Source organism: Talpa europaea (assembly GCF_964194135.1).
Source record: "Talpa europaea genome assembly, chromosome: 12".
Lineage (NCBI taxonomy): Eukaryota > Metazoa > Chordata > Mammalia > Eulipotyphla > Talpidae > Talpa > Talpa europaea.
This window is the reverse complement of record NC_140079.1, coordinates 23,594,407-23,617,837: the sequence shown is the minus strand read 5'-3', so window position 1 is coordinate 23,617,837 and position 23,431 is coordinate 23,594,407. Positions and strand designations below refer to the sequence as shown.

At 37.6% G+C, this 23,431-nt stretch overlaps 3 protein-coding genes across 3 annotated transcripts; all 3 read right to left on the bottom strand.

Annotated features, from left to right (window-relative positions):
* Positions 1-1,218: 1,218 nt before the first annotated feature.
* On the bottom strand, positions 1,219-2,154 carry LOC311182121 (olfactory receptor 8G3-like; the record flags this gene model as incomplete). The annotated part of the gene is made up of 1 exon (XM_084250721.1): positions 1,219-2,154. The coding sequence occupies one exon, from the start codon at positions 2,152-2,154 to the stop codon at positions 1,219-1,221; it is 936 nt and encodes a 311-aa protein (XP_084106847.1).
* A 6,635-nt stretch (positions 2,155-8,789) lies between these two features.
* LOC311182160 (olfactory receptor 8G3-like) lies at positions 8,790-9,728 on the bottom strand (the record flags this gene model as incomplete). Its single annotated transcript, XM_084250757.1, has 1 exon — positions 8,790-9,728. Exon 1 carries the CDS (start codon positions 9,723-9,725, stop codon positions 8,790-8,792), a length of 936 nt encoding a protein of 311 aa, XP_084106883.1. The 5' UTR covers positions 9,726-9,728.
* A 6,231-nt stretch (positions 9,729-15,959) lies between these two features.
* Positions 15,960-16,892, bottom strand: LOC311182139 (olfactory receptor 8G3-like; the record flags this gene model as incomplete). The annotated part of the gene is made up of 1 exon (XM_084250738.1): positions 15,960-16,892. One exon carries the CDS (start codon positions 16,890-16,892, stop codon positions 15,960-15,962), a length of 933 nt encoding a protein of 310 aa, XP_084106864.1.
* Between the last annotated feature and the right edge of the window lie 6,539 nt (positions 16,893-23,431).

The following is a 23,431-nucleotide window of genomic DNA, read 5'->3' as shown; positions in this document are numbered from 1 at the left end:
TTGAGAAACAAGGTGTTAGAGGATCTCTTGTTTAGAATTTTTTCCACTATTTTTCACTTAGATTTAAGCAAGTTTCCCTCTGTCCATCAGGAAGCTTCTTTTAACTTTGGAATTGCAGTGGCTGCAGGTTGCTAAATGTTTTTAGGAAAATACTATGTGTCTGGAAGGCCCCCTTACTGGTGAGCAGACTGACTGACTATCACTTCACAGGCTGAATGAAAGAAATGAGCCAGAGACTTAGAGCTTGGACTGCCATGGAAAGGACACAAACAGGCCTTTGCATAAATAATTATACAATCATGAAAACTATTAAATGCCTCTCGAGGCCATTGTTTCTATTCTGTCTACACAGGAGAAATGTTTTAAACAGAAGAATGACATTAAATGGCAACTCTTTATAAATTATGGCGCAAGCAAGCATGAACCCCACAAAAATGATACAAGCTGGCAGGATTTTTGAATTTGAGGAGCTGTTGCTCATAAATAGCTATAGAATCACTGGTATAAAGATAGGCCAATATTGTGCTTTTATAAATTATTGCTATCAAGTATAATAATTGGATTCTCTGCAATGTGTCATTTTGTTCTGCTTTGATGAAAGTGTTGATTTTGATTTTTTTATATATAGTATGAAATAAAAGTGAGGAAAAGTAAAGAGAGGAAAGTAACAGCTGTGTGGGTAATTGAGGGTGTTTAAAATAACCACACTTACCTGCGGTCAATGAGGAAAATTATGGATTCTGGGGCCCAATTTAACTGAGCGTGATCATTTTCTTCCTAATTTGGGGTCCTTGTTCATTTATGCAGATTAAACACGCATGAATTCCTTCATCTTTTGAAAGAAATTAATAATAGGACTGTCCCTAAAGGAATACTGTAAATAGTAAATAAAGTTATATTTAAAGTGCTGGGCATTTGCTAGATATTTTATAAAATCTTAATATACATCACTACTATTTCAATCAAAATCAGCATAATTGTTTTGCTTATGTCTGTAATGTCTGTCATTAAGATAAAACTGGTTTAATACTCAAAAGTCTTTGACTTTTGTCAGTATTTCTTTATATATGATAGCTATAACATAGGTTCAACATAGGCCTGGAAGGAATTTTAAAGATGTAGTATATAGGGAGTGCTGCTAAATTTGCAAAATATTCAAAATAAACCTACTGCAAAACAAAGATGTGTTTTTGATATGACATTGTGATAATATTCTATTCACAAATGTTTTTTACAATATAGAATTTTCTTCAGGGCAGATTTAACATCCTTATTACGCAGACTGTAGATCAGGGGGTTCAGCATAGGCACAACGGTGGTATAAAACACAGAAGATACTTTGCCTTGATCCATGTTGCTCACTGAGGATGGCTGCAGGTACATGAAGGCTGCAGATCCAAAGAAAATAGAAACAGCTGAGATGTGGGAACTGCAGGTGCTGAAGGCTTTGGACCTGCCCTCAGTGGAACGGATACGGAGGATGCTCGAGAGGATGAAGATGTAGGAGGCAAGGATGGTTAAGATAGGAAACAGGAGATTAAATGTACTCAAGATTAGAACCACCAATTCATTGATGTAGATGCTGGAACAGGATAGCTCCAGGAGCGGAAGGAGGTCACAGAAATAATGGTTAACCACATTGACCTTGCAAAATAGGAGTCTCAACATAAAGCCTGTGTGGATTGTTGACCCAGTGATGCCCAAAATATAAACTCCTGCTGAGAGCCAGAAACAGACCCGAGGGGTCATGATGACATTATAAAGCAAAGGCTTGCAGATGGCAACATATCGGTCATATGCCATTGCAGCTAACATGTGACACTCTGAGATACCAAAAACAAGGAAGAAGTAGAGCTGAGCCATACATTCAGGGTAGGGGATGATGTTCTTTTCTGTCACAAAGTTCACCAGCATTTTGGGAGTGATAACAGTAGAGTGACAGAAATCAATGAAGGACAGGCTGCTGAGGAAATAGTACATGGGGGTGTGCAGGTGAGAACTGAGCACTATCAGCATGATCATGCCCAAGTTCCCCACTACTGTGACCACATAGATTCCTAGGAAGAAGAGGAAGAGAGGTAGCTGGAGTTCAGGACGTCCTGTGAGTCCAGCCAGGATGAACTCAGACACTGTGGTGTGGTTTCCAGGGTCCATTAGCCTTTCAGCAGGTTCTAAATTATGAAAGAGAAAATGAGTGGACTGTGTGTATGGCTTTGAGTCTATGAATGTGTGTCTGTGTGTGTGTATACAACGAGGAAGTTATTCACTTTATCATTCATCAGAGGAGATTCATAATCCAGAGATCATTTGAGTTTTTCCTACTTCTGGGACAACCAATTCTTCAGGTTCAACCAGAGAAGGAAATGCAGACTCAAATAACCTTATAATTTAGATACACTAAGATACTGTAATACTCTTTAAGAGAAAACATCATTTCTGAATCTTTTAAATGTTGCAATGAACTGTGCCACAATTATTTATGAGAAATCTTCTTTCCTGCTATATTCTAGAGATCCATACTAATATCAAACATCAAGTGGCATAATAATTTGAATTTTTCAGAAAAGTAATAGTACTGTGTGCTGTCTATGAATAATGATCATAGAATACATCGGTCTGTGAAAGATGGTTTTGTTAGTCTGAGTTTTTTTTTTTCCTTACTAGACCCCCAATTCAAGCTACCTGAAGAACTGAGCAACTACCAATATCTTCCCTGAAATTCTTGCTCCCTGGTGTATGTCAGCTTTCTTCCTTCAGGGTTACTACCCCAGAAAGCGGGAATATAGCTGTTTGGCAACTTATACCTCAGTAGGTTTTCCACAACCAAGGAACCCCCCCCCCTTTTAATCTGAGCAGCCATAGGAGTCATAATAGATTTGGGGTCATGTTTTCATTCCACCAGTGGAGTGAGGGGAACAGTGGACTGGATTGGACTATGCAGTGGACAACACAGATGAAGAGGGAGTGGTCAGAAAATTATTCATATCCTCAAATTAAGAGAAGGATTTTTGAAGACCAACACTGGGTATCATTTATGCAGGTCTTTTTTTGTTTGTTTGTTTGTTTGTTTTAGTAATCATGTCTTCTGCACATGCTCTCTATAGAACTGAAAGATGGTGGAGATGTGGATTAGGGGATCTGCAAAACTTAATACAGTTAACAGTGGGATTTTTTTAAGTCCACTGCATCTTTGTTTATGTGATGCAACAATGGTTTATAATACTGCATATGATTTAGGGATATAGGTTTATACCCCTTCAATGTATGTCAATGTACCCCTTCTATTGTACCTGATCCCATTTTGTTCCCACCCTTGTCCTCCATCTCCCTCCAGTAGCCTAGTTCTGCAGTCATATTTCTAGGGTTTGTTTTGAAATTTCTAGGAGTTTTCATTACTGTAATTTGATTTTGCCAGTTCCTTTGTTTTGTTTCTCCACATTCCATTTACTGCATTAGCTTATGTTTGCAAAGAAAATGGGCAGATTCTAGAAAGAGGAAATGCATAACACTCAAGCAATAGTTATGTTAGTGTTCTCAGTTTGGGCTAAATAATAAGTGATATAGAAACCTGGACAATTTCAGAAAAACTATCCAGAAATCTGTCATATGAAGAATAGCTGGAATAATCACTAACATTTTGCTAACAAATTGAATGATCTTGTGAGACTGACAGTTAACTCAATGTTCCTTTACTTAAATGGCATTTAACTCATTGCATATGTCTCTGGAGAATGTAGTAAAACAAATTGCTTGAAATTATGGAAAAAATATTTGGTTTCTCCAGAAAGGTGAGCATTTCACCCATGAGATTATACCCTAATTTTGCTGTCATAAATGTCTGAGCAGAGCCTGACTAATCACTTACTTAGCAGATGTTATTTAAAGATATAAACCATCTTAAACATCTGTTCCATTTCCAATACTTCATGTTTTTTTATAATTCGAACAGGTTCTGATAGAAGGTATATATTAGTTGATTGAAAGCTCAATGCAACCATGCACTTGTAATGTGACCTAGGATAATTACACTTACTCTTCAATCATCTGAAATAAAAAAGTGATCTCCTCTCTCTTGTATGAAGTTCAGTGAGGTCTCAAGGTGGATAGTATATATTTCCTGACTCTTACTAGGAACTTAATATATGTCAGTGTAACTTTGACTTTAATCTGTTAAGTTTCTCTTGGCTGTATCTCTTATTTGACCAAAATTTTCATTCCTGTATTGATGGCTAGAATTTTTAACTTTTGTTCTTGGCATATCTTCCTGTTGCTCCCATCTACATTAATGCATACCATGATCCAGATTTGGAATTCTTTACTGATATTAGCTTCCTAAAATTACCAGTGTCTCCAAAATAAATTCAAAGCAATTTCATTGTGATTCAAAACTAGCAAGGAGGTGAAACAATGGTGCCTCAATAACAATATTTTTTTCAAATATTCTACAATCAAAGCTTAAAAATTTTCATTGTCATTCAGAGATTCATATCATCTAGTAAAAAGATTAAAAAGTTTCTTTTTTATGTCCCAACAAGTATGAAATGATTATTTCATAAAAGAGACTTTGGTAAACTCATTTTTACATATCATGTTTCTTTAGCTTTCTCTCATAATCTCTTTTCTATGAAATCTTTTGAATAGTTAGATTCTTTAGTTAACTACTTTAATAGTGAAAACCCTAGCTAACAAACCATTATTTTATACCCATGAATACATTGCTTATGTTTACAGAGCTTATGCACTTAACTTTGTTTTCATTATTGACTTTTTCTTATGTAGTAGACTCTAAACACAGTATACCATGCCTTACACAGAACCACTCTCAAAAAATATGTTTCTAACACAATTTCTGAAAGAGGGTTTGTGACAAGTTAACATAGGCTCAAAATAAGTGAACAAAGTCCTCATACTGCCCAAGTGGGAAGGAGTAAACAAAGAAGAGTTTCCCATGATTTTATTCAGAAGGGACAGATGGTTGAAAAGGGAACCTTCGCTCATTAAGAGTATGAATATTAGAGTGAGACTAGGCAGAGATAAATAACAATGTCCACCACCATGTACACTGGGAAGGAGTCAGAGTAGAGGGCTCTAAAATTTGCAAATCAAAGACTGGGATTCAGATATGCCCCTTTTGTTGCCCAAAAGTGTAGCACTGTGTATTTTCCTCCTCCATTTCTCTGAAGGGGAAAACAAATCCTGATGCTGCTGGCAAATAGCTCTGAGTACTAACCTTGCAGGACTCCTTGGTGCGAGGGGGTTAAACCTTAGAAGTGGTAATAATTTGAATCACTGGTCCTGATCTCTGTGAAGTCGATGACCCTCTGCAAAGTTTGATCAATGTGATATGATAATTTTATACTCTGGGTATTGGTGCTAAGAGTCTTATTTGGAACAAATAATGATAATGACCTCCCCCTAGAATCTTATCCCACAAGTATCAACTCTTGGGGAAAGAAACAATTAGAAAGAATCTCCCTTTTCCCCATTGACTCTCCAGTGTTTAATAGTGTCACACAACATGATTCATGTTATTGCTGGGTTACAGCTTGGAAATTTGTATGTAATGAACATTTTATTGTAGAAATTAACCTATGCTTGTGTAGAGTTGATGCAAGCCAAACGCTATATGAGAACATATAAGTGTTTGTCATAATGCCTAGACTTAGGGTACATTTATTTTTACCTGCTCTTTTCAATTATTAAAAAAAAATCCTTGATACAATATATCCTTCTGTAATGTTACATAATAAATCATGTGTTCATTTTTTTTTTCTCGTTTGTAGCAAATCTCCTCCTTCAAGATTCTTTACTTCTCATTTTGTGATAGAGCTCCATCTCTGTTTTGGATATCTAATCTAATATTTTTTTTAATTTTTCCAGTTTATTGAGATATAATCAATATACAGATTTATATAAGTTTAAGATGTCCAGGATAGTTAGCATCCAGGATCTCATAATATATACAAAAAAAAAAAAAGGGAAAAGGAAAAAAGTGCTTTACACCATGAAAATATTTAGGGTTTACTTAGGTAATAATTTTCAAATGTATAAAACAGTGGTGTTAATAACTGCCATTGTGTACGTTCTCCTCTCATGCATCCCTAGTGCTCTGGGACATCCCTAGTACTTATTTATCTTAGAACTAGAACTTAGTATCTTTTGACCACTTGACCAATATTCCCTCCCCTGAGCCTGCCTCTGGTAACCACAAATCTTTCTTATTTCTTGTATATTAATTTTCCAAAGCTGAAACAATTGGAAGCAGTCATCAAGTGCAGTATGTTTCAGGGTAACTTGGACACGCACATAGGGGAACTCTTATGTAGTATAGTTAAGGGTATTCACTTCAGTGCTTCTAAAAGAATAGAATATATTCATATTTCTCAGCTACAGTCTCACATTAAAATAGTCTCTTGTGTTTTTGTTTTTGTTTTTCTGACTCTCAATATCTGCATAACAGCCCATCTCAATTAACAATATCCTAGGGTCAAGGTACATTATCCACTTTTTTTCAAAACTTCACAAAATTTTAATCTGCACAAGAATAATATGGTGATATTGTTCAGATACAGATTCAGACATGGCATATCTGGACATGCCTTGGGATTATGCATTTTTAACAAACTGTCATGATTTCCAAATGCTGGTCTAGGGATCCCTTTGAAAAACAAGGTGCTAGATGATTTCTTATTTAGTCTCTTCCACTACTCTGCTCTCAGACATAGGCAAGATTCTCTATGTCCATGAAGCAGAGAGCTTCTTTTATTAGCTTTGGAATTGCAGTGATTGCATTGTCTGAACATTTATAGGAAAATACAGGGTGTCTGGAATGACACCTTACTGGTGAGCAGACTGTCACTTTACTGCAGTCTCCTGAATAAAGGTGAGCAAGAGAGTTAGAGCTTGGTTAAGGACAGCCATGGGAAGGACACAAAAAGACCTTTCCATGAATTATTATAAAATCATGACAACTATAAAGAGACACATAGAAAACCATTGTTTCTATTCTTGTCCAAGCTAGAAGCAGGCATTCAACCCCATGCTTTCCTGTGCCTGCAGCTCACTTTTATTAAACCTTCTCTGAAAAAGGGACCTTTTCCAATGTCCCATGAAAGTCTCCTTCCTTTGGACACTACAATGTTTGATGTGCCATTACTGGCTTGAATAACAGAATGGTCTCCTTGAATTCAGCTGTCCTTTCTTGCCATCCATCTTGTCTCTGCACTACTTAAAAACACTGAGAACTCCCTTCACTGTGATAAGGAGTGACATCTAACAGTGACCAATTGAGCTTATGAGATATTGTCTGTCTGTACTTCTATCTGTGTCACTTGGGCATATTACTCCAAATCAGACGTGCTATGCAGGAACTGCACAGGTTTTTTCCCCTCCTTTCAATGAGACATTGGTCTTTCACTTAGTATTTGTTTTATGGGGTCAAGTCCCACTAATTCAAGTATTCACAACCAGGACACTTTTTGTTGGCCATATGTCTGCCATTCAGTGCTTGGACTTGGTATCATGTTTAAGACAGGCTCTGTAATTTTCATCATTTTCTTTTATAGGACTGATGAAATTTAAGTCCTATAATAAGTGTGAAAACTCTTTGGAAATGAGTATCTGCTACAATCAATAACTAGATAATGGAACACAAGGGTGGTGACGGCGTAGGTATTCTTTTGCTCTAGAATTGGAAACTGTAAAGAATCACTGCAGTTTCTTTATCAGCTGAAAATTATATCACAATATCCAAAAGGGTTATCTTGGCAGTAACTAATAAGTAGGGTGTTGTGATTTGGGAAGAGAAAGAAGACAATTGAACATTTGTAATATCATGTGAATTAAATGTTATAAGATGTCAAATGTTCAGAAAGTCAAGAAGAGATGTTTCAACATTAAAATAGAAACAATGTGGCAACTATTTGTAAATTATGAGGCAAAAAATCATGAACCAATGACAGTGATGTGACTCAGCAGAATTCTAGCTTACATGAGAGGCTGCTTCATAAATCAAGGTAGCATTAGAGGTCTAAAGATAAAACAATTGCTTTATACAGATCACTGTTGTCAATAATAATAATTAGACTGTCAATTATGTATCCTTTATTTTGCTTTGATGAGCACAGTTTTCAAAGATTTTATTATTTCCATTGAAGCATATGAAATAGAAAGTAACAGAATCATTAAAATATGTAGAGGAAACCAACAGTCCCACCATAAGTAGGGATGTTTGCTATGTAGAGGAAATTCTCAGAAAGTCTTGTGATCCACCCACAACTACCTGGGGCATAGTTCAATGAGAAAAAACTCTCTTGCTTTCATGTTGTGTGTGTGTATGTGTGTGCACCTCTGCCTATTTTATCATACTAAATAAGAAAGTTTCTTCATCTTTAAAAGAGAAATAATAGTAAAGCTTGCCTGAAGACTAGTTTTTATTAAATGAAGTTATGTATTCAGAGTACAGGACTTACTGCTCGATATTTCACAAAATCTATATAAAATAGTACAGTATTATCATCATTTTTCTTACTGTTTATATTGTTTTAAAATTAATAATGTTTGCTTTTAATGCAAAATCTTTTGTTTCTAGTATTTTTAGAACATATGACTATAATTCATATAGTCAAAGGAGTGTTCCTAAGAATTTTGAAGATATGCTTAAAGGGAAATGCCGTTGATTTCCCAATTTTGAACAATAAACCTGATACATCATATAGATATATATATATATATATATATATATCAGCAAAACAAAGTCTGTGTTGATATGATATTGACATTGATTCTATTCATGAATGTTTGTTGCAGTCCAGAATTTTTTTCAGGGCTAATTTAACGTCCTTATTCCGCAGACTATAGATCATAGGGTTCAGCATAGGTACAATGATAGTATAAAACATAGAAGACACTTTGCCTTGATCCATGGAGCTCACTGAGGATGGTTGTAGGTACATGAAGGCTGCAGATCCAGAGAAAATAGAAACAGCTGAGAGGTGGGAACTGCAGGTGCTGAAGGCTTTGGACCTGCCCTCAGTGGAACGGATACGGAGGATGCTCGAGAGGATGAAAATGTAGGAGGCAAGGATGGTTAAGGCAGGAAACAGGATGTTAAATGCACTCAAGACTAGAACCAGTAATTCATTGATGTAGATGCTGGAACAGGATAGCTCCAGGAGTGGAAAGAGGTCACAGAAATAATGATTAACTACATCAACCTTGCAGAAAAGGAGTCTCATCATAAAGCCTGTGTGGATTGTTGACCCAATGATGCCCAAAATATAAACTCCAGCTGAGAGCCAGAAACAGATCTGAGGAGTCATGATGACATTATAAAGCAAGGGTTTACAGATGGCAACATATCGGTCATAGGCCATTACAGCCAACATGTGACTTTCTGCAATAGCAAAAATGATGAAGAAATAGAGTTGAGTCATGCATTCAGGGTAGGAGATGATGTTCTTCTCTGCCACGAAGTTCACCAGCATTTTGGGGGTAACAGTAGTAGATTGGCAGAAATCAATGAAGGACAGGCTGCTGAGGAAATAGTACATGGGGGTGTGCAGGTGAGAACTGAACCCTATCAGCGTGATCATGCCCAGGTTTCCAACCACTGTGACCACATAGATTCCTAGGAAGAGGAGGAAGAGAGGTAGCTGGAGTTCAGGACGTCCTGTTAGTCCAGCCAGGAAGAACTCAGTCACTGTGGTGTGATTTCCAGAGTCCATTATCCTCTCAGCAGGTTCTAAGTTCAAAAAAGCCAAAATGAGTGTGCCTGTGTGTGACTCTATAAACACTGTGTGTGAGTGTGTGTCTAGAAAGGTAATTTTGGGAAGATCATTATTTCACCAATGAAGAAATTAATACAGAAATCACTTGATTACTTTGTGTTTCTGGGATACCTAATGTTTCTGGTTGAACAACAGAAGGAATTATAGACTTAAAAACTGTATAATTGGGATATTTTGCAACACTTTCAAAGAATACAGCAATTTTGGGGTTTCTTAAGGCAATACATTGCTCCTGTTGTTTTTATGGACTCTTCTCTCTAAAATTTTAGATACGTATATATTACTGCCATAGATATCGATTGACATAATATTTTTATCTTAGTGTAGTAGTAATGTATGATTTTTATAACTCATAAACATAGGATCATTCTTAGCACTAACCTTGTGAAACTCCTTGGTGCTGAGGCGATCATAGCCTAAAAGCATTCACAGCAATAATATTGAGTCACTGGTTCAAGTCTCTGTGAAGCCAATGATGCTCTGCAAAGGTTGGTGGTATGATATGATGAATTTATACTCTGGGTGTTGATGCTAAAAGTGGGACTAGGAGCAAATAATGATAATGACATCTCACTGGAATCTTATCCCACATGCATCAACTCCTGGGAAAAGAAACAATTAGAATCTCCCTTTTTCCCCATTGGCTCTCCAGTGTTTAATGATGTCACAAAGTGGATATGTGGATATGAAAGATCCTCTTAGAGTCCCTGTGAATTTCACGCCAAACTACCAAATAGTGTAAAATTGGGAGAAATTTTTTTATATAATTTTTTTAAGATTTATTTATTTATTTATTTATACAAACATGGGGTACAGTCTGAAGTGCAGGAGGATGAGAGAATTCACCAGAGCCAAGCAAGGAGCAGAACAGGCAGACTGACGAAGTACACTGCTGAGGGGAGCAGCGGGTGGCATGTGGGAAGTCTGCGTGCCATGTGGGACCCTTGCAGGTGGCTGGGGATCGAACCAGCGCTGCAGAGGCTGTGGGCAGCTTCGTAGCCCAGCGCTCAACCGCCTGTGCCACCAGGGGAGGCCCAAAATAGGGAGAAATTTTTAAGATATGCACTAAAGGAAATTTATAAAGTGATTTTCCCTAGAATACAGGAAATTCAGGAAAATGATCTATGAATGTAGATTTTTCAGTTTTTATTTCCATTGATCCTTGTAAATTATATTTCAATATCTTGAGTACTTATGAAACTCAGTACTATCAGCATTTATCTTGGTGACTGAAAACATTTATAAATATTTTATTTGCCCTAGAAGCATTTCCTGGCAATCTAACAGATAAAATTGATGACTTGTTTTCCTCTACAATTAAAACAGAAAATGTTGAGGAACAGTATGGAGACACACATATTAAACAAATATTTTTAGAATTAAATATCCATTATATTATATACTACATCCTAGCATTTATTTTCTTTCTCCCCCTTCGTTAAGGCAATACTGGATTGTAACACTATATGATTTAGTGGAATACATTCACACCTCTTCCAATGTATGTTCTCACACCGCCCCCTGCTTCAAAGCACCCATATTCCTTTACCCTAAACCAATAGGCACCCACCCTCATTTTCCCCCACCTCTCCCTTCCTCCCCTCTGACAACACTCATTATGCAGATATATATCTAGGGTATATTTTGGTTCAGTTTTTCCCTTTCCTTTTGTTTTGTTTTCTCTGCATTGCAAATATGAATGAAATCATCCAGCATTTGTCTTTCTTCTTATTTATTTCACTTAGTGAAATTCCCTTGTTTGCTCCATGTTGTCACAAATGGCAAGAGTTCATCTTTTCCTACAGTGATTTCATTGTGCATATATAGCATGTCTTAATCCATGGCTCATAGATGGGTTTATTTATCTTCTAAGTAAAATTAGTGACTTTTGACCACCTTACCAATTCCCTTTCCCTGTAACCCTGCCTGTGGCACCCACAAATCTGATCTCTTTTCTATGTGTATTTTATTAATTTCACATATCTATTTCAGGTCATACAGCATTTGATTATTCTGCTTGACTTCTTTCACTTTGCACAATGCCTTTAAGTGCCCATGCAAGTTGTCACAATGGCAGGATTTCCCACTTTACTGTGGCTAAAAATAATGCATTACATATGTATTTACTTATATAGTCTTCCATTATATGCATATACGTATAGCACAACTTCTTTATGCATCCATGCATTTTGGACCCTTAGTTATGTTCCATGTCTGAGTTATTGTAAATAATGACACATTGCACATGAGGGTACAGGTAGCTCTTCAACATAGTATTTTCATTTCCTTCAGTTAAATATAGAAGTGGAATTGCTAGATAATGTGGTAATTCTATTTTTTTAATTCTTTGAAGAACCACCACGTTTTCATAGCAGTTGTAATACTTTAGATTCCCACAAACACAAAAAATACTTTTCTCCACATCCTTGCCCAAAAATAGATGACTGGATCAAGAAGATGTGGTACATATATACCATGGAATATTACTCAGCATTCAAAAAAGATAAACACATGCGATTTGCAGCAACATGGATGGCGCTGGAAGAGATCATGCTCAGCGAAATAAGCCAAAAAGAAAAAGAAAAATACCGGATGGTCTCACTCATAGCAAGAATCTAGAAAACTTAAATAAGGGACCAGGAAAATGAATAACTATAGGAAAGTGAAAATCAGAATCAACAAAAAAACTATGAAACAGAGACACTTTTGGGGGGGTGGGGGGCGGGAGGGGAGGGATTGGGATCAGAAAGGGGGGTTGCAACTGTATGGGGAATATAAAAATAAAATTTATTATTTAAAAAAAAAATTTTAAATAAATAAATAAATAAATAAAACCAATGGGTCTTAAGTGCACAAGCCCCACAGGCTGCGGCGATATCAGACGGAGCTCTCATAGAGCCCCAGGGGTGGGCTCACCCAGCACAGGACTCAGCACAAAGGTAGTGCCCTCTTTTTTTTTTTATAACATTTTTTGAATTAATTAATTTATTTATACAAGCACTGGGTACAGTCAGAAGCGTGGGAGGATGAGGGAATTCACCAAAGCCAGAGCAGGGAACAGAACAGGCAGAGTAACGAAATATACTGCTGAGGGGAGCAGCGGGCAGCAGGAGAGGTCTGCACGCTGGCAGTGCCCTCTTCAAAGCACCCAGATTTCCTGGGAAGAAATCCTCTTTGCTTACCTGAAAGCATCACACTGAGGGGCAGGCATGTAATATAACGCAAAGCAAGGAATATTCACAAATCCTCTGTGACCAGAGGCCACAGGGTCCACCATTTTGCTCTCCCATTGCATCACTGCAGTGACCTGTTATCCCCTCTAAAGGAGGTTGCATGCTTGCCTGGTGCCCCAAGTGTTTGGATCCTGTCCAGATGACAACTCTGAGTCACTCATCTCTGGTAGACAATGGAGCTACTGCTGGCAGGTCCTAGGACTATAACCCACAGAGAAAGCAGTGGCAACAAGGTATCATCCCCAGGACAAAGCTATAGACTGGAAATGCCTTGAGATTATGCATTTTTAACAAACTCATGATTTCCAAATGCTGTCCTAAGGATCCTTCGAAAAACAAGGTGTTAGATGATCTCTTATTTAGAGTCTCTTTCACTGCTCTGCTGTCATATTTAAGCAAATTTCCCTATGTCCACACATCAGAGTTTATTTTTGCTTTGGAATTGCAGTTGGCTGCAGGATTCTGCATGTTTCTAGGAAAAGACTGTGTGTCTGGAATGCCAACTCACTTTACTGCAGTCTCCTGAATAAAAGTGAGCAAGAGAGTTAGCGCTTGGTTAGGGACAGCCATGGAAAGGATACAAATAGGCTTTTCCATAAATGACTAAAAAATCATGATAACTATTCAGGGACACATAGAAGCCATTTTCTGTTCTTGTCCAAGCTAGAATCTGGTATTCAACCCCATGCTTTCCTCTGACTGCAGCTCACTTTTATGCAACCTTCTCTAAACAATGCACTTTTTCCAACATCCCATGAAAGTCTCCTTCATTTGGATACCACAATGTCTGTTGTGCAGTTACTTGTTTAGAATAACAGAATGGTCTCCTTGAATTCAGCTGTCTTTTCTTACCATCCATCTTCTACACCAACTTAAGTGTGTTAATAGTAACATGCAAAACTGTGTCTCTGCCCTACTTAAAACACTGAGAAATCCCTTCACTGTGATAAGGAGAGACATTTAACAGTGACCAGTGAGGATTATGAGACATCTTCTGTTTGCACTTTAATCTGTGTCCCTTGGTCATATTACTCAAATCAGACATGATATGCAGAGAAACTGCATAGGTTTTTTTTCCTCTCCTTTTAATGAGCTAATGACCTTTCACCCTATTGGGTATTTTCTTTATAAGCTCAAGCCCAAGTTATTCAAATGCCTGTAAACGGGACAGTTTATTTTTCCACTGTGTCTGACATACAGGGCTCAGACTCGGTATCAAATCTTAGACAGGCCCTGTAATTTTCAATATTTTCCTTTACTTTATAGGACTGATGAAATGTAAGTCCTATAATCAGTATGAAAACACTTTGGAAATGAATAGCTGACTATAATGAATAAATAGATAAGAGAACACAAGGGTGGTGAAGATGTAAGAGCCTTGGAATTAGAGAGTGTAGAGAAACTGCATCTTCTTTATATCACAGTATCCAAAGGGGTTATCCTGGCAATAACTAATAAGTAGGGTGATGTGACTTGGGAAGAGAAAGCAGACAGTTGAATATTTATAATTCATGTGAATTAAATGTTATAAGATATTAAATGTCCAGAAAGTCAAGAAGAGACTTTTCAAAGTTAAAATAGAAACACTATGGCAACTATTTGTAAATTATGAGTGAAAAGGTCATGAAGCAAGGAAGGTGTTTTGTCTCAGCATAATTCTAGCTTACATGAGCAATTACTTCATAAATATTGATAACATTCCTGGCCCGATGATGAAACAATGTGGTTTGTGTTGCTTTTATACAAAACATTGCTGTCAAGTATAGTAATTTGTATGTCTACCATGTTTTCTTCTTTATTTTGCTTTGATGAACACGCTTGAAAGATTTTAATTATTTTCATTGTATTGTAATGTAGTTCCCACATGCACAGGGCTGGTTCTCTTATTGTTTCAGGCAGATGGATAAAGGAGGATCCTGGAGCTGTCAGTGGCTTTTTCAGGCTTTAATATACTTTCTGTGCCATTGTTTTGGGGCAAATCTGCAGGCTGGCAAGGCAGGGAGCTTGGGGGTGTCGGGTGGCTGTCAGGCCTCCCAGGACCCTGGCATCTTTACTCTTTCGGCTCTCTCTGATGTTCTTTTGTAGTGTATTCTGCTCGTAGCCACTGCTTGGCCTCTTGTAGCTGTTCTGTGTTAGCCCTTTTCTGTCTCTGAGCGATGCCACCCTTATAGCCTCAGCATCTAGGACCAGATACACACACACCATACTCCACAATCAGGCATGCATGCCTGGTGCCCACGCTCCCAAGTGCCTTCTGCATTCAAGGCTTCTAGTGATAGCCACAAAAGTTAATGGTATAAAAGCCTAACCGTCTTCATTTACCCTACACATATAAAATTAAAATGGTGTTAAATATCTAGAGGAAAGCAATATAGTCTTGTAGATAACTATTCTGTTGTAGGAAATTTTCAGAAAGGCCTTAGACCCACCCAGAGTTACCCTGTGTCATAGTGTAATGAATAAAACCCACTAAGTTTGATCATTTATTTTAGGATCTTACCTGTTTTCTCAAACTAAATAAGCACCAATATCAACTTCTGTAAAAAGGGAAAAGATAGGAGATCTTTCCCTGAGGGAATACTGAAGAGAATAAATAATGTCATCTATTAAAAGTATAAGAAATAGTTCTTGATATTTCACAAAAGCTGTATAATACAGCTGACTGTCATCATTAGTATCTTTAACATATTATCATGCCTGTCTTACTGTTTGTATTGTCTCAAAAATTATTGTTGCTTAAATCCCAATTAGTTTTGCATTTCTTAGAATTTCTGTATGCCTGGTCACTAATAGTCCAAAGGAAGCAACCTCATTGACATTTTGAAGATGTTCTATAAAGTGAAATACTACTGAATTTCCAATATTTGACTACAAAACTGACATGACATATCAAACTAAAGTCTCTGTCTGATACAACATTTTGATACTTATTTTTTCACTAATTTTTGCTACAGTCCAGAATTTTCTTCATGGCATACTTGACATCCTTATTACGCAGACTGTAGATCATGGGATTCAGCATAGGTACAATGATAGTATAAAATATAGAAGACACTTTGCCTTGATCCATGGAGCTCACTGAAGATGGCTGCAAGTACATGAATGCACCAGATCCAAAGAAAATAGAAACAGCTGAGATGTGGGAACTGCAGGTACTGAAGGCTTTGGACCTGCCCTCAGTGGAACGGATACGGAGGATGCTTGAGAGGATGAAGATGTAGGAGGCAAGGATGGTTAAGGCAGGAAACAGGATGTTAAATGCACTCAAGACTAGAACCAGTAATTCATTGATGTAGATGCTGGAACAGGATAGCTCCAGGAGTGGAAAAAGGTCACAGAAATAATGATTAACAACATCGACCTTGCAAAATAGGAGTCTCAACATAAAGCCTGTGTGGATTGTTGACCCAATGATGCCCAAAATATAAACTCCCATTGTGAGCAGGAAGCAGATCTGAGGAGTCATGATGACATTATAAAGCAAGGGTTTACAGATGGCAACATAGCGGTCATAGGCCATTACAGCCAACATGTGACACTCTGCAATAGCAAAAATGATGAAGAAATAAAGCTGAATCATGCATTCAGGGTAGGAGATGATGTTCTTTTCTGTCACAAAGTTCACCAACATTTTAGGGGTAACAATAGTGGATTGAGAAAAATCAATGAAGGACAGGCTGCTGAGGAAATAGTACATGGGGGTGTGCAGGTGAGAACTGAACCCTATCAGTGTGATCATGCCCAGGTTTCCAACCACCGTGACCACATAGATTCCTAGGAAGAGGAGGAAGAGAGGTAGCTGGAGTTCAGGACGTCCTGTTAGTCCAGCCAGGAAGAACTCAGTCACTGTGGTGTGATTTCCAGGGTCCATTATGCTCTCAGCAGGTTCTAAGTTCAAAAAAGCAAAAATGAGTGTGCCTTCGTGTGACTGTATAAACACTGTGTGTGCATGTGTGTCTAGAAAGGTAATTTTGTGGAGATCATTATTTATTTATCCAAAGAAGAGATTCATAATACAAGGAACAGTTGATTTTTTTGTGCTTCTGGAATAATGATTGTTTGAAGAAGTCAAGGAATATTAGACTTAAAAACCCTGTAATTGAGATAATTTGCAACACTTTCAATGAAAACTTCAGTTTTAGAGTTTTTAAGTCTACACAATGAGCATTACTCCTGTTATTTTGGTTCTCTTTTCTTCAGTTTATATGTGTACAGGTATATGTGTTTGCGTATGTATACATATAAGCATAGATATATAGACATAGCACTGTATATACCGTGTCTGTCAACTGGTGTAATACTTTATTCGGTGTAGTAGCAATGTATGAAGATTATATTTAATAAACATAGGATCGTTCTGAGCACTAACCTTGCAGGACTCCTTGGTACTCAGGTGGTTTAAGCCCAAAAGTGTCCGTAGCAATAATACTGAGTCACTGGTCCTGATCTCTGTGAAGTTGATGCTATGTTGAGCTCAGTTAATTTGATATGGTGATTTTATATACTGGATTATTACTGCTAACATCTTATTAGGAACAAATGATAATAATGACATCCCACTAGAATCTTATCCCACAGGTATCAAACCTTTGGGAAAAGAAACAATTGCATTCCTTTTTTTTCCCCATTGGCTCTCCAGTGTTTAATGGTGTCACAAGATGTGATTCATTGTCATTGCTGTGTCACAGCTTAGAAATGTGGATGAGAAATGTTCCTCTTAGAGTTCTAGTAAATTTCATGCCAACCTACTGAATAGTGTATTTTTAGAAGACATTTTAAGACAGTCACTAGAGGAAATTTATAAAGTGATTTCTCATATAGGAATAAAAGAAAATTAGAATGACCTCTGTATGTACATTTTGAAGTTTTTATTTCCATTGACCTCTATGAATTATTTTTCCATATCATGAGGTACTCATAAAATTTATTATTTGGAGCATTCTTCGTGGTGACTAATGAAAGCATTTATTAATATTTTGTTTATCCTTTATGAATTTCCTGGCAAATCTAACAATTAAAATGGATGACTTATTTTCCTCTAAAATTAAAAAAGAATTATTGAGGAACAATATGAAGACATACATATTAAAGTTCTATACAAGTATTAAATTTTCTTATTTACTTGGAAATAATTAAAATTAATACTTTTATTCAAAATATTATTTGAATTTTTATCCTTTTTTATAATAATTAACATAAATTTACTTTATATGCTTTACATTATTTTAGGTATGGCACAGTAGCTGTTTTTCAAATTACTTTTGCAAATTGCAATGAAGGGCAAAACTAGTACAGAATAATTTATGAACCCTACGAAAAATGTTGCTCATAAGTATTTTTCAAACCTTAGAGCCAAAAAATGTGGTACAATGAAAGATAATATTTACTATTATGTATTTGACAGATTTTAAAATTATAAATAGAGCTGTTATAAAGTGCACCTGTATGTGCTTTTGCTAAACAATGCCAGAGACTACCTCACTTCTGTAGCATTTATGATAAACAGAAGTGTGCCTGATAATAGCCTGAATCAGCCAGTCATACATGACCAGTTAACATTTGTGTTTGTCATGGAAAACTGTGTTCAATTCAGTCATAAGAATAGAATCAATAAACCCTTTCAGGATGCTGATTAAAACATATTTTTTTAAAAAGATTTATTTATGCATACAAGAACTGGGATATAGGCCAGAGGTGTTGGGGGTAAGAGGGTCCACCAGAGACAGAGTGGGGAACAGAACAGGCAGATTGACTGAAACACACTGCTGAGGGGAGCAGCAGGTGAGCCAGGAGAGGTCTGCTGTACCACGTGGGCAGCTCCCTGGCCGGGGATCGAACTCATGCTGCAGTGGCCACAGACAGCTCCACAGTGCTGCATCTTAACCCCTTGCACCACCAGGGAGGCCCTCAGCATATCTTAATGATATGAAAATGTCAACATAATTTATGAATCATGTATTTAAGTTACATATTTTATTTTGTATTATGCACTTTTAAAGATCACATTTCACAATATTTTCTTAGACACATGTCTAGAGGCTAAATTAAATTAATGCTAAAATAAACTTGAGAACATAAATTATCTCTTACAGAGAGTGGATGACACTGCTGGCTATTCCAAATTTTCTCCCTTTCTTCCTAAAAAATTAATACCCTGAATCTCAGCTTAGCACATGCCTAGATAGATAAACATGGACTTTCTTAGCTTCTCTTGCTAGGTTTCATCATAAGACCAAGTGCTCAGCAAAGGCAGATGGTGGAAGTGAAGTCTATCACTTCCAGGTAGTTTCTTCAAGTTAGGGGACATTCCCTTCAACTTCCCTCTCTGTCTTTCTCATGGCTAGGCTGTGCAGATGAAGGGTAGATCTGGAACCAAAATAACTCCAAAAGATGGAAAATAGATTTGAGGCCAGTAGAGAAAGAATTTAAAAGAAATTTATGTCCTTGATAAGCCACTGTACTGGCCTGTGTGTGTGTGTGTGTGTGTAATGCATAGTCAATCCTAAGGGTTACTAATACAGAAGATGAAAACTTACTGTTTATTTTTTTTGAAGATTTTATTTTTATTTTTGTGTAGAAGACCTGGGGTGCAGCCCAGAGGTGCAGGGGTTGAGAAGATTCACCAGAGACAGAGTGGGGAGCAGAAAAGGCAGATTTACTAAAATACACTGCTAAGGGGAGCAGCTGGCAAGAAGGAGAGGGCTGTTGCACCATACGTGGGTCAGCAACCTGGCAGGGGTAGAACTCAGGCAGTCATGAGGGGCCGTTGTGGTGATAGCTCTGAGACTTAACCACTAGGCCACCAGGGAGGCTGGAAATCTTACTCTGTTTAAAGCTCACCCTGTGACACAGTGATGATCCTTGAGAATGCTAATTGTACGTAAGAACTGTTTTATTTTAGAAATATATGCTTACTTACATCAGCATAAAAGATAAAACTATGGTGAGAACATTATCCAAGTTTATCATAGTGCCTGGTGTTAGAACATATTTACTGTGTCATGATTGATATATCTCTCTCGGGGTTGACACCTCATAATTCCTTCATATTTGTTAAGTTTTTTTCTCATTTATAGTAGGTTACCTTCTTCAAAGTCCTTTGTCCATCTTTTTTGTGGTAGAGTTCCATCTCCATATTAGAATCTTTCTTATATATATTCTAATATTTTACTAGCAAATCTCGCTCCATTTCCCAGGTCACTAGAGACAGTTCTGTAATTTTTTACCTTCTTAACACTTTTGAACATTTTTAATAAGCAAATGAATGCTTGGAAACAAAAATTCTAATAAAGAGTTTCAGTCCATCAGCCATCAATGTGAAAAAAAATTACTAGATTTTGTTTGTTTAATGCCTAAAGTAATAAAATAAATCATATACATATGAGCTTTGTAAAACATATTCAGCAGTTAAAATCATGTAGGCATATAACATAGACTTACACATATAGTTTGTACATAAGCACATATACTACACATATGCACATATACGAGAGACACACACCATGCAAATAGTTTTAATGTGATTCAAAATGGAGTATGAAGGTAAGGGATGATTAATATATAGAAAACCAAGGACATTTCCTTTAATTTTCAAAAAGAGGATGTAATCTTCCTTCGCTCAATACTAGTTTCTTGCCTCTGACCTTTTTCATTAGTAAGCATGTGGACATATGTAAGGAAGGGTGATATTGTTGGGGGGAAAAGGATGTCCTAAAGCTAATTCCATACAGGCTTTGTGGACTCCACCCTCCACTCCAGGCCAAAGCCAAAGACACTGGGAACTCCAAATCCCATCACCACCAAAGGGAAGGTGGCTGGGACCTGAGGGTGGGGTTAAGCAGCCAGGTGTGGTGGGCTTTGGAGGGGAATCCCCCATTTTGGCTCTCCGCCAGCTCGCAGAACTCGGCCAGCTCTCCTGCCTTTGGGTTTCCAGGTCGGCGGATCGGGTAGGATGCATTAAAGATTTTATTTCCCTATTTTCTCCCTGAGTTGTACATTTTTCTTATTTCCTTTTCCCTTGTAAATAAACCTTTTATTAACCTTTTGTGTGTGCCTGTAGTGGAGTATTCATAAGTCCCTTTTAAGCGCGTGGGTGAGGACCCACAGCCAGGCAACCCGTTTTATTTTATATTGGGGTTGCCCTATAACAATATCTCACTGAGGGGTTAATGTCACATATTTGAAGACAAGCTGATGACAAAGCAAGCATTGTCTTATGCCTGCTAGATAATGCAGATGGTTTTTATAATATATTTTAACCTGGTGCAAATGCTCAGGCTGAGTCAAAGAACCAGGAGCCGTGTGCCCTGCCTCTGGGCTCAGCATATCAGAGATGAATAGTCAGAACATGTTATTTGGAGGTGTCCATGCTTATCTCCTTAATTTAACTTTTTATTTTTGGGCTGGGGAGCTTTGAAAACATCAGGGAAAAAACCCTCTACCTTTGTTATAGGACAGGGAGAGGGGCAGCCCAAACCCTGCAAACCTGCCTATTCTAAATGGGTTCTGCCATCTGCCGCATCAACACAAAACATATGAGACTTTAATGGGAAGGAACTTTAATACAATTAGGAAGCAATACAGGAAAGGCAAAGAATCTAGTTTCTAAATCAAGCACCCAAAGTTACCCGTCCCCTCGCAGGTAAAAGTCCATTCATATGGGATCAGCCCAGAGCAAGGCCCCAAAGCCTGCCACAAGTCTAAAGCACCTTCCAGTGGGGACCCACAGAACAGGGTCAGAAACAACCAGACAAGCCCAGAAGGAAAAGAGCAAAATCAACATCAAGATAAAAGTTGCCATTGACACCTCCCCATGGGTCTCACCCACATCTGTGTCACCCAGTCCAGGACCAAAAGACAAGCGCAGTTTCTTCACGTGTCTCTAGGCTCCATGCGCCTCCTCCAGGTCTCCTGGCTCCATCCTACTTCCTTCCTTCCTCAGTCTCTTCTGCAGCTTCTCCTCTCCCTGCCCAGCTCCACCCTCCCTTGGGAGGGGCAGGGAACCTCCCTCTTTCCTGGGGACCACCCTGTTACAATCCCCCCTTTTAATTTTTATTCCACCATATCTATGGTGGCACAGATCTCAGGGAGTTTCCCTGTTACACCTTGACTTGTCATCTAGAAGTAGTTTTAAAACAAACTGAAATATCTGGTCTTCAGATATGTGTGGAGCTGCTCCAGGGAGAGAGAGTACATGCGGCAGCAAGAGGAGGTGAGGAGCTGGCAGAGCTACTGAGGCTTACAAATGGCAGCTGTTACTTCCGGGCAGGAATTACGAGTATTTTGCTTGCTGTTCACAAGAACGCCACTGGAAACTTATTGGTGAAAGGGAAAAGGAGGGAATTTATTGCTTATACATCTTCTTCCCTCTCACCCCCTTAAAAATTCAATTTTTCCCCCAAAATGAATAGAGTTAGGGTATAAGGGGCTACTTATTGTAATAGTCACTTCTAAATCTGAGACCCTATAACATGGATTGTTAAAAAAAAAAGTGTATTGTTAGGAATAAGAGAAAATGAGTATAGGATTCTCACCTAAGCGGAGGTGGTAGTATTATCCCCAAACTGTGGAGCTAGGAGTGTTGGCAAATATATAAGACAAAATACACACAATATATTTAGTGCTGTTTGTTAGTATCCATCTCTTCCATGATAGTATAATCGATGATGTAGGAACTATGTCTTAATACCCATCATAGGCCCCTGTATTTGCTTATACAATTCTGTACATTTTATAAGAGCTGAGGATTGGAATTTACAGATTCCAAATGTTTCAAAATTATTTATTTTAGCGATCACACTTCTGGAAATATGTCTGTCCACTTAGTAGTGAATAATGCCAGAGACACAAATCATTGAGTATAGTAAAGGGACTGCCAGATGCATTCATTCCATGAAATAAAATAAACAAACCTTGCCTTGAAAATTTCAATATCCCAAGCATATAAAGTATGATAGTCCACATGAGACCCTTGAAGATTTTTTTTTCTTTAATGTTTACCGGTAATATGGGTTACTACGGGTAGGTGAACTCTGGGTATCCCAGAAATGATACTGCTCCCCATGTGACTGATGCTATGAATTCAATCCTCTCCTTTGTGCTTTCCTGCCAAATAATCAAATAGTATCAATAACCTTATTATTTGTGGATAAATATTTCAGTTTTTGAACTCTTAACTGCTTCTTAATTTCTCAGGAAATTATAAATTTTTGCTAAGGCAAAATACCCTTGTTTCACAGGTACTGTTTTTTTTGTTTTGTTTATTTGTTTGTGTTTTCAAGGATCTCCTTTAGGGCAACTTTTGACATCTTTATTCCTCAGGCTGTAGATCAAAAAAAAAAAAAGATTCCTCTTCTATCCCTGCCTATCCAAATGGAAATACCTTGAAAACTCCTACAGCCAGGGGGAGCC